Below are 15975 nucleotides of genomic sequence, written 5' to 3'. Positions count from 1 at the left end.
CAACAAAATTTATTAAATGGTCAAAAATACTGAGTGCGCATATAAGCAAAACTAAAAAAAATATGGCTCTTCTTTGGCACCCCGAAAAAAAATCATAATACAAAAAAAATTGGAATCAGTACAAAGTATGGCCTCCACGCTGGTTTATTACGGCCTACATCTATCGTGCATCAACAAAATGGGATTGTCAATGTCTTGTTGAGGTACATTTGCCCATTCAGCGATTAAAAGCTCCCTCAATTGAAACGTTGTGTGAATGTTCCCCATATGCGGAGTAATTCTTTGTTGAAGCATGTCCCACACATGCTCGATGGGATTCAGGTCTGGTGATTGTGCTGGCCATGGCAATACATCAACTCCTTCGTTGGTGAGCCAGTCAGTCACTAGACGCGCGACATGTGGACGAGCATTATCGTGCATTAGGTGGAAGTTTTCACCAACAGCACCAGCAAACAGACGGACGATAGGTAGAAGAATGGTGTCGAGGTACTGTCGAGCTGTGAGGGAGCGATTTGGAAAAACGAGATCGGTTCTGCCGCCGATCATGATTCCGCCCCATAGCATTACTGTACCACCTCTGTATGTGTGGACTTTCTGGACGTTTCTCAAACGTTCATTATTTCCAGGTCGTCTCCACAGTCTTACTCGACGAGAATCTGGATTCGTCTGAAAACAAAACTGTGGCCCAATCATTTGCATCCCAGTTTTGATGTTCTTGACACCACTCTAATCTTCTACCGCGATTGCCTCTCGACAAAGGTGGACATCTAAGTGGCCTTCTGTTGTGGAGATCTGCTTCATGCAGTCGATTTCTGACAGTATCACGACCAATGGTTACCCGGTGCGTCTGCTGCAACACGTTAACCAACTCAGGTGCTGTGATTGTCGGTTGTCTTCTTGCGGTTAAGACCAGAATCGGTCTTGAACTGCAGTTGTAGCGCGTCCTCGCCCTGGATGTTGTTCGGCTGGACTGCCAGTTTCACGGAAACGCCGCCACAATCGACTGATAACACTTTGGGAGACCCCCAAACGAAGAGCTACATCATTTTGTCGCATGCCACCTTGAAGAAGCCCTACAGCTATATTCATCTCAGCCAATGGTAAGTGATGGCGTTCCATTTTAAAGCACAATATTTTCAGTCTAATTGCTGAGCAAGAACTGCAGTCAGTCAATGGCATGGGAGGTCGATACATAATTTGAAAGGTCTTTTGTCCCTCTATTACCTCCGTATTTTTTTCGAAATTGGTTCATTCGTTATTGAGAAATTAAATGTTGAACGTTTTACTTAAGAAAAAACAGAAAATTTGCTTTCGTTCTTTTTAATGAGGAAATCAACAACAAATAATATCAGTGGAAACAGAATCAACGGATAAATTGTTCAGAATGACCTCCACCTAGTTCCATACAATAATACAGTTTACTCTCGAAAGCGTTCCGTAGGTATATTATTCAGGATGTCCGGAGTCAGCAATTCTCTGTCGCACTTTCGACTTCAGGTGTCCACACAGAAAGAAATCCCTCTGTGAGAGGTCAGGTGATCTAGCTGGCCACTCCACTGGACCCCATCTGCCGATCTAACGCATTGGAAAACGTCCGTCCAATAACTCTCTCACCTGAACATCAAAATGTGGGGGTACACCACCCTGCTGGAATGTTATTTCATTTTCTACTAAATTTTCATCATTTTCTAAAATTTGTGTAATCATAGGATCTACATGTCTTGTAATAGATTTAAGTATGTGTCTCCACTGAGATTACCCTCAATGAAGAATGGTCCAATAATATGATTACCAAGACTGCCGGCCCAGAAATTCAATTTTTGTGGAGTTTGTGAATATGTTTCCACCACCAAATGAGGATTCACATCGCTCCAGTAACGAAAATTATGTCTATTCCCTTCCGTCTGAAAAACATGTATTGTTTGGGTTATTGGTCAATTTCTCGCTGAACACCTGACAAAACTGAAGTTGACGATTAGGATCATCTTCGTTTAATTCCTGAACTAGCCTTATTTTGAAAGGATGGAATTTTTAGGCTTTCAAAATCAGAAAAACACTAGTAGCTGATACACCAAACGCTCTAGCTACTTGTCTGATAGATTGTCGATTATCCATTTGTACATATCCTAAAACTGCAACTTCAACTCTGTCATTTCTGGCAGGACGGGATACTTCATGTTTTCTGTTGTGAGCAGAACTGAAATACGAAACTCATCTATCAACTGTTTAACGTATTGATGGCTAACGTTGTGGTCTGGATGATTCGTATTATGAATTCTTGCAGTCGCTTTAGCACATTCATTATTTCGTTGATAGGTTGCAACAATTTAACCTTATTCTTTCTTCAGTAGAATAAACCATGTTGACACAAAGTGAACAAGGATGACTGAATAATAATTCATGAAAAAATGACAGTGGCCAACTATCTATTTTTTGAATTGAAGGGGTTATATTTTTTTAGGATTGATTAATTTTTGGGAAAGAAAGTTTTTGGCTTTCTACTACTCCATCTTGATACAAAAAACAAGGAAGAGGGAATCTTCTAAGGAAAGGAAGGAAGTAATCAATTTGAAAATAAGTAACTCTATACATGGATGTGTAGATCATGCAAAGAAGTAACTTTCAGACACAAACTGAAAGAAAGTCCTCCTCCTGAAACAGCTACTTTCATATAAACATTGAATTACACGAAAGAAAAAAATTATTTCGAAACAAATACTTCTATATGAACACTGAATTATACAGTATTTCAAACTCAGTTTGTATTTCAAACATTCGTTGTATCAAGATGGAGTAGTAGAAAGCCAAAAACTTTCATTCCCAAAAATTAATCACTCCTAAAAATATAACCCCTTCAATTCAAATAAGATGCCTCTTGGCTGGGATTAAATTAAATAGGTGAATGAATGACATTACGATGTCATCGATGACATAAGCAGATCAAGCTTATTCCGTGACATTAAGATATCGTAATTCATGAATGAACTGTGTGTATTTTCTATAATGTTATCCAATTTGGCACTGAAGAGCCTTGTGGCAAGTGTCTTAAGGCGAAACATCGGTGTATACCAGTGAGGGTGACAGTATTCCATATGAGTGCAATTTATTACCATTCATTTAAAGTAGAAATCATGTGAATGATATCTGACTTTTATTCCACAACGAATGTTTGAAATACAAACTAAGTAGAGAAAAGTATCTTCTGTATAATTCAGTGTTCATATAGAAGTATTTGTTTCGAAAAAAATTTTTTCTTTCGTGTAATTCAATGTTTATTTAAAAGTAGCTGTTTCAGGAGGACTTTCTTTCAGTTTGTGTATGGAATAGTAGAAAGCCAAAAACTTTCTTTCCCAAAAATCTATTTTTTGTTCTGCGACAACTAGATTCAACAAAAACTACCAATGCAGAAAAAACTAACACTGTCGTCCATTTCAAAACGTTTTCTACTAATACAGTAAATTCTACAAACCTAGAAGACCTGCGACAGAGAATTGTTCGAGAATGCCGATTTCTGACTCCGGACATCTTCAATATTTAATGTGAGGAACGCTTTCGAAAGTAGACTGTATTATTGTATGAAACTAGATAGAGGTCATTTTGAACACTTTATCCGTTGATTGTGTTGCCATTGATATTATTACTTTTGTTGATTTTCTCATTAAAATGAACGACAGCGAATTTCCTGTTTTTTCTTAAACAATACATTCAACATTTAATTTCTCAATAAAGGGACAAAATACCTTCCAGATGATGTATCACTCGACCCCCCATGCCATGTGGGGTAGTTGCTGACCGCAGGGGGTGAAGTTTCGGGTATGATTTCCATATAAGAATTAGTCCCCCTAGAAATAAAAATTGACGTGTTCTTTGAAATTTTTGATTTTATTACACGTCCGTTTCTGACTTACAGGGGGATCAAGTTTTCGTTGGAACGCCCTGTATAAAGACTTCCAGATTTTTGAAGAATCAATATATTTTCATACATGGTGTTGTTTGGCAAGTTTTCTCGAATTTCAGATGGAGAACTGAAAAAAATATTCTTCCTTTTCTCAAAACATATATTTGACACTTTTTTACTATATTTTCAAAAACTACCAGGTATTTTGTTCAAAATCTACCTTTCAATTATGGATAAGAACCTCTACTGTTTGACGTGTTTCTGATTGAATTATCAGTTATGAAATGCAAATTTTCAATTACATCCTCTTTTCAAACATCATATACATGATGATATGTATAGAAAGGAAAAAACGTCATTTTATAAATGGTATTTATTTGGCTAACTCGCTCTATAATCACTCAGTGTGAGTTTGAGTGATATATTTTCCAATGACCAGACGTGTTACAAAAGTGCATTAGAGGGATGGTTTAGTCATCATTGTTAGACATTCAAAATTATTTTTAGAAAGATTAAATACAGTCACTGACCTCAGAGATAGCAGCCCTATTGGACAATCTTATGCAAATAACGAAATGCTCTTTGTAATTTAATCTAATTCGAATATTATGGTCATGAATATTGTCAATGATTTATGATGTTTATAAAAAATGTTTGAAAGCGATGATTCAGTTCTCGGTCAGAATTCCAAAAAAATGAGATTAACGTAGATATCACCTACATTTGTTTAACAAATCTTCATCTGGTACTGCTTGAAATTAATTTCAGAAGTTGCCGAATAGAACAAAACAGACTAGAATATTGTAATATTTTTGTCATAATCATACAGAAAAATAACCAAAAGCCTCAACATCTCAAATAACTGTTCAAAAAATGCATATACCTGAAAACATAGAAAATGAGGTTCTATAGAAGTCTCGTTTCGAGTATTCTGATTCTCTCATTTGGAGGGCGGGTCCTTGTGGAATAAACGGTTTCTTAAAATGACAAATGAGTATAACCTACGGCGATTTAAATTAAATATAAATCGCTACTTTCGCTCAGGCACCGCTCTCAGATCGTTTAAGGGATATAAAGGATTTTCGGCAGTATCTATGAAAAAATTGTTACGACAAATCTACAATATAAATTTGAGATGGAGTATCTAGTCCAAGAAGACAGTTAAGTTACTGGAGACACGAATGAATTGGAGGAATAATTGAAACAGATTTGGGGAGCAAATGTCCGAAGATGAATGACATCAGTGTGATCGAAAGATAATTGATAAATTTATATTTACTTATGGTGCACTGTTTGGAACCTTTGGTGTAGTAATGAATATTACTGGAGTTTTTTCCCCAACACCACCTCGACACGTGTTTCGATCACCAAGTGATCATCTTCAAAGAGGAAGATTAAAACTAAGGACTAGTGCGAGCTAATCCTATTTATGCTATAAAGGTAACTCATACAGGTAAACCATCCAGGCATACCAACCTAAATTAATTTTACAATTTTGCCTTATCTATTATTTTACAATATATGTTTATATAAAACAATGTTCAGCTATATAAAAATTAATTTCACAATATTGCCTATCCAAATTTATTTTTTTCAATGTGTCCTTATGTAGTAATCAGTAAACCCAACAACATTATTATATTTTATTTTAACAAGCTATATACTATGCTCTTTGCTATAGGTCCGTCATCGTTATTCATAATATTATTGTGTTTACTTATTTCTACACTCTCATAGGCATCTAGTTGCCTGTTGTTGTTAACTTGTCTAACTAATCTTAATGAACTGAAGTCTATGGAATGGTTTTGTTGCAAAATATGATGGGCGACTGCTGATTTTTCAGGTCTTCCATATTTTAAGTGTGCTATGTGTTTCTTATATCTTACTTTAATAGATCTTTTTGTCTGTCCATAATATTTTGTTTTGGACAGACAAAAAGATCTATCAAAGTAAGATATAAGGAACACATAGCACACTTAAAATATGGAAGACCTGAAAAATCAGCAGTGGCCCATCATATTTTGCAACAAAACCATTCCATAGACTTCAGTTCGTTAAGATTAGTTAGACAAGTTAACAACAACAGGCAACTAGATGCCTATGAGAGTGTAGAAATAGGTAAACACAATAATATTATGAATAACGATGACGGACCTATAGCAAAGAGCATACTATATAGCTTGTTAAAATAAAATAAAATAATGTTGTTGGGTTTACTGATTACTACATAAGGACACATTGAAAAAAATAAATTTGGATAGGCAATATTGTGAAATTAATTTTTATATAGCTGAACATTGTTTTATATAAACATATATTGTAAAATAATAGATAAGGCAAAATTGTAAAATTAATTTAGGTTGGTATGCCTGGATGGTTTACCTGTATGAGTTACCTTCATAGCATAAATAGGATTAGCTCCCACTAGTCCTTAGTTTTAATCTTCCTCTTTGAAGATGATCACTTGGTGATCGAAACACGTGTCGAGGTGTTAAAAATAACGATTTGGTGTTGGGAAAAAACTCCAGTAATATTTATATTCACTGATAATTTTAAAGCAAATACTGTTTTAGTCCAGGCAAGTTATGGATGAACACGAAAAATATTGCAATAATAGCTCTCACGTGTCTTTATTGTATCAGGAATTATTGCGTAATAACATACCTGAAATCAGACAAAGTCGGTTTACATAGCAGAAAAAAACTCCCAATTTGAAAGGAAGGTAAATTATTGTGAATACGGAAATGGATTGGGTACATTTTGATTTGAACTGAGTTGAGATTAAGGTACTTTTGCCAATTTTGGAATCTTAGGATCAATTTCTTGCGAGTCGAAAAATTCAAACCACGTTAATTGCCCCATCAATACCCGTCTATTTCTTCACGTTGCAAGCGACACTGTCAGTGTCAAAAATATATCATAAACATTATTTATTGACCGTACCAAGAAAACTATTGCTATGAATAAGCATATTTGCTTCAAAATTCGGAAAATGTAATGAGAAAAAATGTATATCCACTTGGTTGTTTATTTTTGCCTCACTGTTACTACTACTACCGACTACTAAACCTACTTTGTTAAGCTGAAAAAAACATAAAAAAGATGACACGCTCTATTTCATTTACATGTTAATGAATTAGGTTGATTCATTATTGTTATTATTATCTCCTAATTGTCAGCTATGGAACTATAAAGTTTTTTCACTGTGACATTGAAGAACAGTTTGGCAGTTATTTGCATAGCTGCGAAAATTGAACTTCGCCTTTTACTGTAACTTTATATACAGTGTCATCCCCAAAGTATGCACCATATTGGAAACTTATTTATTAGGCGTTTTTCGACAAAATGTTATTCATGATAAAAGTTTGTGCATCCCTTAAAACTAAAAATGCACTAACATAAAACACACGTAATACACGAGAAGCCTTCAAATATTTGATTTTGAGACAATAAGCGTAAAGTACTCTTATTTCGAAAAATCTCGGAAAATGTTATTCAAAAAAGTGGTTCAGTATTAAAAAATACATGTAGATTTGTAATCATGGCTATTTGAGCAGAGTTTAATTTTTTTACCATTTTTTTTAAATGGGGACTGCGAAAAAAAATTGCTAAAACGATAAATAGACAGCATCCTGTACACGGCGGTTTGTTTTAAAAGCCAATAATATTACAAATCACACAACTATGGTGTTAACCATAGTCAACTTTTTTGAAGAGTAAAATAATTTTCAAAGTTTTTGGTGCAAAGTTATTTTTATTTTCTGTTAACACAGAAAGTTACTCAAAATTATACTGAATTGTAACATGAACTTAATATTCAATAATATCAAATCACAAAACATCAAAATAAAATAGGTATTTCGGAACAAACTCATTGATTTTCTGGAGATTTTCTTGTCCAAAATAATTCTCCAAAATAATCTCCAGAAAATCAATGAGTTTGTTCCAAAATACCTATTCCATTTGGATGCTTTGTGATTTGAAATTATTGAATATTACTGTATAATTTTAGGTAATTTTAGGTGTCAACAAAAAACAAAAAAAATTGACCGTGGTCAATAACATAGTTGTGTTACATAGTTGTGTAACTTGTAATATTGTAGGCTTTCAAAATAAACCGTCGTATACAGAATGCTGTCTATTTATCGTTTTAGCAAATTTTTTTTCGTAGTCCCTACTAAAAAAAATTGGTAAAAAAATAAAACTCCACTTTGATGGCTATGACTTCAAATCTAGATGTATTTTTTAAGGCTGAGCTACTTTTTCAAATAACATTTCGCGGGATTTTTCAAAATAAGAGTACTTTACTCGAAAATCAAATATTTGAAGGCTCCTCGTATATTACGTATGATTCAATATATTTTGTTGGTGCATGTTTAGTTTTAGGAGATGCACAAACGTTTATCAAGAATAACTTTTTGTCGAAAAACCCTTAATAAATAAGTTTCCCATATGGTGCATACTTTGGGGATGACACTGTATGTAGTTAGAACTCAATATTGTGATTTTTTGTAGTAGTAGTAATAACGACGTTATTATTATTATTAAGTTTTTTGATGACAAACCTTCAAGCATTATCGGTGTTAGTTCTTATCACGCTCAGGTCTAAATTCATCAGTGAAATATCTGGGCATTAGAAAAATCAATTTCAACTGTCCCAGTTCTGTCATGAACTGTTGACATACCTTCCATTAATCGCCACGGCAACTCCGAAACAAATTCGTGGTTCCCAAACAACAACAACAACCATGGCCGAACAATTTGAGTACAAAAGGTGATTATTCCTCTCGATGAGCATTCCCAAATGCGACTTTAATTGCACCGTTTATATATTTGTGAATCGATACCACAGAAAACGTAACGATAGAGACTCGAATTATTTATTAAGTTGGTACATAATCAGCGAAGTAGTGTTTGACAAACAATAATATTTGCTTTTTATGCGAACATCACATCGACTCTGGATTAGGATTCCGACCATTTGAATATATCAACACTAACACAGAGAGAGAGTGAGATACCCCGGACCCACATTCACTGCCATGTTGACTCGTCTACCTTCTTCTTGGGGTTTCGTTATTGTTTGCAATTGTTTAGGCACACTTGATTTGTGTAATTATCAAACAGAGGCATTTGTACATACGATTGTGTGTCATTCGTGTTAGTTGGTGTTGATATACCTATACCTCTTGGATTGTGATGATAAATGCTGATTACCTGTTTAAATTTTTGTTGATTTAGTGTAGAATTTTTTTATGTAACGCTCGGATTGATTTGTAAAGGTTAAACTGGAAATATATAGTTACGTCAATAAATAGATCAAACTTCTGAAGTCATCGAGATGAGTTTTTTAAATTTTTGTTTTTCATATTGTTCAAAATCATCATCCTCAACCAAGCGATAAGAGTCGGCGTTATACAAGCATTTATTTCCAACTTAAATTAAAACGAAAGGAAAATGTCTGTATTTCAGTAACCTACAGTGCTTAAATAATATGTACGTCATTTATAATATAGGTAAGCCTCCTCACTTGTATGGACTACCAAAAATCCACAAGAAGGACGTTCCGCTCAGACCGATCATCAGCTCCAGAGATTCGGCTACACAAAACTTGTTTAGATTTTTACTCTCCATAATACAGCCAATACAAGGAAAAACACATCACACATCAAGTCCAACTAATCAGTTTCGACGTGGAAAGCTTTTGCACCAACGTTCCGGTCGAAGAAGCACTCCAAATCATACAGCTATCTGAAGACGGGGGCCTGGAAGAACGAATTTACCTACAGAAGTAATTATGGAATTACCAGGATGTTGTGTACGAAAGTGTTATTTCCTACTGAAAGACGAATTCTTTACACAAGATGAAAGACTGCCAATGGGATCGCCAATTTCACCAGTCATAGCCAGCACATATATGGAGAGATTCTAAACTCTGACCATTGAAGAAGCCCACAAGAAACCTCGTGTCTGGTTGAGATACGTTGACGACACCTTCATAATATGGAACCATGGGAATACTGAACTAGACGTCTTCCTGAAACACATCACTAGCGTAAGACCTTCCAACACTTTCACAATGGGGAAGGAAGCCCACAACGAATTTCCATTTTTAGACGTATCGGTGAAGAGGACCGACACTAAGTGGGAAACATCTGTATACCGAAAACCCACTCACACGGGACAATATCTGAACCACGAACCCAACCACCATCGATCGACTAAAAGAGGAATCATCAAGACTCTATTAGACCGTGCTTTCGGGCTCTGTAATACGAAGGAAGGTCTCGAGAAGGAACTAGACATCATCAAAAATGATCTTCAACAGAATGGCTACTCCAAAGAGATGGTGAAACAGACTTTGGTTAAAAGACAGCAGGAGCCTCGTAAGGAAGAGAAGCCGTCACAACCAGTGCTTGCACTTCTCTACATCAGAGGATTATCGGAAAGGATAAGAACAATTGGGTCGATGTACAACATCAGAACCTGCTTCATATCCGGAAACACTATCCGTAGCAGCCTTACGAAAACCAGGCTAACAAACGCGGACTGCGATTCCAAGAATTGCATTTACCGAATACCCTGTGAGTGCGGAAAATTCTATATAGGAGAAACTGAAAAGTCATTGAATGTTCGCATTGCTGAGCACAAGAAACGCACACAGCCATGGGAAACCAGCAAACCAGGAATAGCAGAGCATGTTTGGACCCATCAACATAACATCAAGTGGTCACAAACTGAGATCATAGACAGGAAAGAACATTGGTTTAGGAGTAAATTCAAAGAAGCCGCCTAATGTCCAACAATGTATTTAGCCAAGCTAGCGTAGAAATACGCAACATATGGAAACCCATAATCAAATGAAAAATGGCCAACTCCCGCCAAACGGTCACCTCCCACTAAACCGATGAACAAAACAAGAAAAGCTACTAACAATCGAAACGTCGTGAAGTGGCTAAGAATCTCTTAACTTTTTATTTTTATTTTTTGTTCAATTGTTCTTTTTTTACTTGTATTTTATTTCACTGTTATTTCATTTCAGGTTTTTCTGCTTAATATAATTGTTATTTGCAGCTATTTTTTTTTATTCTTTTTTTTTCATTAGTTCTTTCAGGGATTTCAAATCATTTTATATGATATCAGATAATGGAAGTCCGAACTAATGAAATTCATCATGAAACATTGCCAATCACCTTCAAACATAAAGAAGGTGTATTTATACAATGCTCATTGGAAACTATTTTTAATTGAAAAGGGTATATTTTTAGGAGATATACATTTTTTGAGAAAGAAAGGTTTTGGCTTTGTACTTCTTCATCTTCATACTAAAAAATCTTCCAAAGAAAGGAACGAAACAATCAATTTCAAAAAATTAATTCTATACAAAGATATGTAGATCATGCAACGAAATAATTTTCAGGCATAAAGTGGAAGAAAAGCTCTCTCGAAACAGCTACTTTCATACAAATATTGAATTACAAGAAATAAAAATACTTTCGAAGCAAATACTTTCATATGAACACTGAATTATACAAAAACACTTTTCTCCATTCAGTTTGTATTCCAAACATCCGTTATGGAATTGATTCAGATATCATTCACAGGATTCCTACACAATATGGTAAATAAAAGAACTAAAATTTCACTTGCATGGAACACTGTCATCCTCACTGGTAGACATCCGATGTTTCGCAGTAAGACAATTGCCTTCTCAGTTCGTCAGTATCAAATCAGGATAACATAAGAAAAAACATTCAATTCATCTGTTTAAAAAAAATCTGTATAAAATCTGTTTTTCCGTTAATCAGCTGTCGCCCCCATACGAACGACAACTCTCAGAAGTTGAGAAACTTGTGCGAGCTAAGGACTACCGAGGTCTTACCTTTCAACGTGTGATTCCTAACACGGTGCAGAATCATTCCAGCTTCAATCAGACAAATTCTCTCGAGAAAAATATCTGGTCGAGGGGGGCATCGAACCCACGGCCTTCCGATCGTGAGTCGGACGCACTACCACCGCGGCCAATTACAATGTCCTCAATGACAGTACGTAATGACATTCATTCGCTTATTTGATCAAATCCCAGCCAAAAGAGTCTTGTTTAAGTTGAAAGGGGTATATTTTTAGGGGAGGTTAATTTTTGGGATAGCTAGATACCCTATAATTTTTGTTGAGAACAAGGCAATCTTTCACGCGCTTCGATTCCAGACTAGAACCATCTTTATCGATGTAAAAAGAGTGAGTCGGCGCAACGTGAGTCTGTTGAGTCGAGTAATCGAAGCGATACGGTCTGTGGAGGATTTTAGTTGCACTGCGAAATAGTGATTGTGAATTCTAGTGATTGTGAAGGTAGTGTGCATTTGTTTGTGTTGTGCGTGTGCGATATCCATAATTGTTGTGTCGAGTTCCATAATTGTTACGATTTTGACATAATGTCACAAAAACGTAAAGTTTATAGTGAATGCAGAGTTTTTTCTGTCTAAATGGAATACTGCATACTTTTTAATAGAATGGAAAGGTTTCATTTGCAATCAAACGCAGTGGTTTCTCATAGTTTTTCTCCTAATTCATCAGAACCTACTCTATCGTAAATGTGAGCTCACACTTCTCTCTCTTGCCCCTACATTTATATACGGAACGTAACTCTCTCTCTCTATCTTCACCAACTTATACCTCCTTCTCGACTTCCGTTCGCCTCACCAGATCACACTTTTCGTAACGCTCTCGTCACGCATTCACCAGCTTACTCCGCAAGTCAAGCGCGCGTAAAGAAGTTTTACTTTAAAACTATAATAATGCAGTACTACAACAATGCTTCATGTGAAAAAAGTTTTGAAATTCATGAAATCTGTAAAAGTATGATGTTGAATTACCTATAGTAACTAGGCGACAGGAAAGGAAATTCATCGGAGGATAACAACTGGAGAAGTATAACAATACTAGATTTTATCTGAACATATTCCGTATCTCAGTCAAGCCGTACCGAAACAGGCCACATACACCGAGTGGCAAAAGGGTGGGCGCTCAGAAACAGATGAGGGTTGCAGTTCGTGATTTTTAGTCTAGTTTGCAGATTGTCCTGGCAACTGTGTCTGAGAGATACCGAGATACCGAAGACTAACTAGATTTTAATGGCCTTTGCGACTGCATTCGCGGATGATGTATCGGCCTCCTCTTTTATTCTCATGAATATGCAAGCGATTCCATTCGCCTCGCCGAGTACTTTTATAAGCGAGCATGAATGAGGTCCGAAGATAAAAGTTTTTCGTCTTTTCGAAGGGTATTTAACAATCTATAGTCGATGGTATCCGAGGCTGTTCTAGTTGAATTATATCATTGCTTCTACATGTGTCAATTTACGACCCAGTAAACAATGAATTCGCAAAATATTGATCATATTAGAGTTTTGGTGAGAAGTCTATAAATATATCAAAATAGTTTTGAGAAATAATTTCGTAATGAAACAATTTGAGGGTGACAATTTAAAAACTCACAATGGTTATATCCGAGCAACCAATTAAAATATAAGACACTGCTGAAAACAGCTGCCATAATAGAGAGACGGAAACAAATTTTCATCTATCCCCTCGCCCCCAGCCACCCCAACATCATAGTCTTTAATGGCAACCCCCTACTTGTGATACCTCATCTTAAAACTCTTAAGAAATGCTCTTCAGTGATAAAGTGACAAAGCTACATTCGACGTAGTAGTTTTTGGTTTAATAAATAAAACACTATTTATTTAAATTGAAATTTTATTTTCCCTTATTTATTTGAATGTACAAAATGATTTACATTCTTTTCGAAACAACTAAAGAGTCTATATTCAAACTATGAACGTACATTGGCAAATGTTTTTCTGGAAATAGCTGGCATTCTTGGATTATTTTTTCCTTCAGTTGCTCCATTGAGTCAGGTTCCCTCTTGAAAAAAAAAAACAACAAATATTTTAGGTGGCCCCAGAGGAACAAATCAAGAGGGGATAGATCCGGGTATCTTGGCGGCCTTTCAAAAGGAATCTTTTTCCAATCTATTGATTAGCATAATCATTATCTAATCATTGTCTAACTAAAACTACATAATGAAGAGTTGCCCCATCCTCTTGAAAATGTTATACATTTTCTCCTGAAGATAAATTGCCGTGTATGTCTCTCTGATTATCTTATTCATGAACTATCGGAGGTTCTATAGATCTTTTTAGAATTATTGCATCCCCCAATATACCAGCCCAAAACATCAAATTTTTCGGGGTATTGCGTATGCCCTTCTCTAAATAGTCGTCGGTTCTCGTCATTCCAGTAACGACAGTTTTGTTTATTTGCGTGCCCATTCAAAAAGTGCAGTCGTCGCTAAAGCAAATATTTTTGATGAGCCGATATTCTGCGATAATTATATAGCTATCATTCTTCTATCGGGGCCAAGGATAGCATTTTATATAGATGAAATTTATGTAGCTTGAATACTTTCCTTACAGATTTGCGGAATAATCCAGTTGCTGTAGCTGCCTGACGAGCAAACTTTCCGAGTACTTCAGTTTGCGTTGCTTCGTCCAATAATTAGTTCGGTCAAATTAGACCAAAAAATAAGAGTAAAGGTACCTAAATTCCCACGAAGCTGAAAATCAGTAAGATTGTTTAAAATATGATAAGAAATTAAATTTGAAAGTTCCCCATCTTTCCCCTGTATGGAAAAAATGTATTCAAGGTCAAAGGTCAAAAAAATTAGTTTTTGCGATTTTCAACAGAACTGTAAGTTTTATCATGAAAATACTTCAGACAAAAATTGTAGATCATGAAATTACGTATAAGCCACATATATACGCCACGCCACGTATAAACATCTTTGTAGTTGTAATATATGTTAAAATATTTTTCTATGGGTCATTGTAACTCACACTCATAATATAAAATATACATTAAGTTATAACTAGGTATAAGACTATCAAGTAAAATGTCTTCCTCCAACCTCAGTTGCTGCTCATCAACATCTTTCTCGGGTATATTACCAAGTTCAAGTATGGCTTGGTTATCAGCTAGACCCTATAGACTAGTGTTGGAAGTTGGTCAACAATTCATTAGAACCAGACCTAACCTCGCTTTCAACTGCTGGACACAATTTTTTGCAACTACAAAAAGGGGCGCAGTGCTAAATGTGATTGCAAAAAAGCCGGACTGTACACATTTTAGAGGCCGGTCGTGCTCTAATATTGAATCACCAACAGTGGAGGATCCGTTTGATTCCAACGAGGTGATAAAGGTGAAGTAGAGGATAAAGATGAAGTAGAACAAAAAGAACAACAACAAGAAGAACAAGACGAACAAGAACAAGAAAATCAAGAAGATGAACAAGAAAAATAATTGAAAGTTTCAACTCGAACGATTAAATTTCACTACTTTCCTTTAACTTAAATTGCTTTTACTTTTCAATCTCTGCTGATAACCATTATTTTGCAATAGTTTCAAATTAAACAGGATCACAACTGACCCGTGGAATAGGCCTAAGTACACTACCTCATAGGTGGCGTGGAATCGTGTGCATATTATGACGATTACAACTTTTACAACTTTTTGAATCGTTAATATCTCAAAAACGGTGACTCGTAAGAAAAAAGTATTGATAAATTTTTTTTGTAGATGATTTTATGATCTACAATTTTCAGTGTCTGAAGTATTTTTATGATAAAACTTACCATTTTGCTGAAAACTCACTTTGACTTTTGACCTTGAATCATTTTTTTTACATACAGGGGAAAGATGGGGTACTTCCAAATTTTATTTTTGATCATATTTCAAACAATCTTACTGATTTTCAACTTGGTGTGAATTTAGGTAGCTTCGAATGTCTAAATTGACCGGACTACATCTTGGTTGAGACTTTTTTTATTTGTGACAGTACCTGTTTCTTGAAATTTTGCTACTAGTTGGCGAATATGCACGTGACTTACATTTCTCTTCAGGTCATCTGGTTGAATACTTTAGTTGTTCCTAACAAACCCTAATTTTCTCTATCATAAATAACAATATTTTCCACAAGTTCCGTCGTTGAAGATGAAAATTATATTTTCTGTATACAAGATA

The 15975-nt window shown here is 35.4% G+C and overlaps 1 protein-coding gene across 2 annotated transcripts in view; it reads right to left on the bottom strand.

The window, feature by feature from the left end:
• The window catches only part of LOC111510225 (uncharacterized), a 179106-nt gene that overhangs the window by 48306 nt on the left and 114825 nt on the right, over positions 1-15975 (bottom strand). The window contains exon 4 of one of the 2 annotated variants that reach the window (XM_074180964.1): positions 13779-13821. The exons of the other annotated variant lie outside the window; for it this stretch is intronic. Within the exon in view, the coding sequence (XP_074037065.1) occupies positions 13794-13821 (28 nt within the window). The 3' untranslated portion in view covers positions 13779-13793. Of the gene's footprint in view, positions 1-13778; positions 13822-15975 lie in introns of those variants that run through there. 2 annotated transcript variants of the gene reach the window in all.

This window comes from Leptinotarsa decemlineata, unplaced genomic scaffold (assembly GCF_025532065.1).
Source record: "Leptinotarsa decemlineata unplaced genomic scaffold, Ldec_3_MD MMD2_tig00026307_RagTag_RagTag, whole genome shotgun sequence".
Classification (NCBI taxonomy): Eukaryota; Metazoa; Arthropoda; class Insecta; order Coleoptera; family Chrysomelidae; genus Leptinotarsa; species Leptinotarsa decemlineata.
This window is presented reverse-complemented; position numbering and strand designations above follow the sequence as displayed.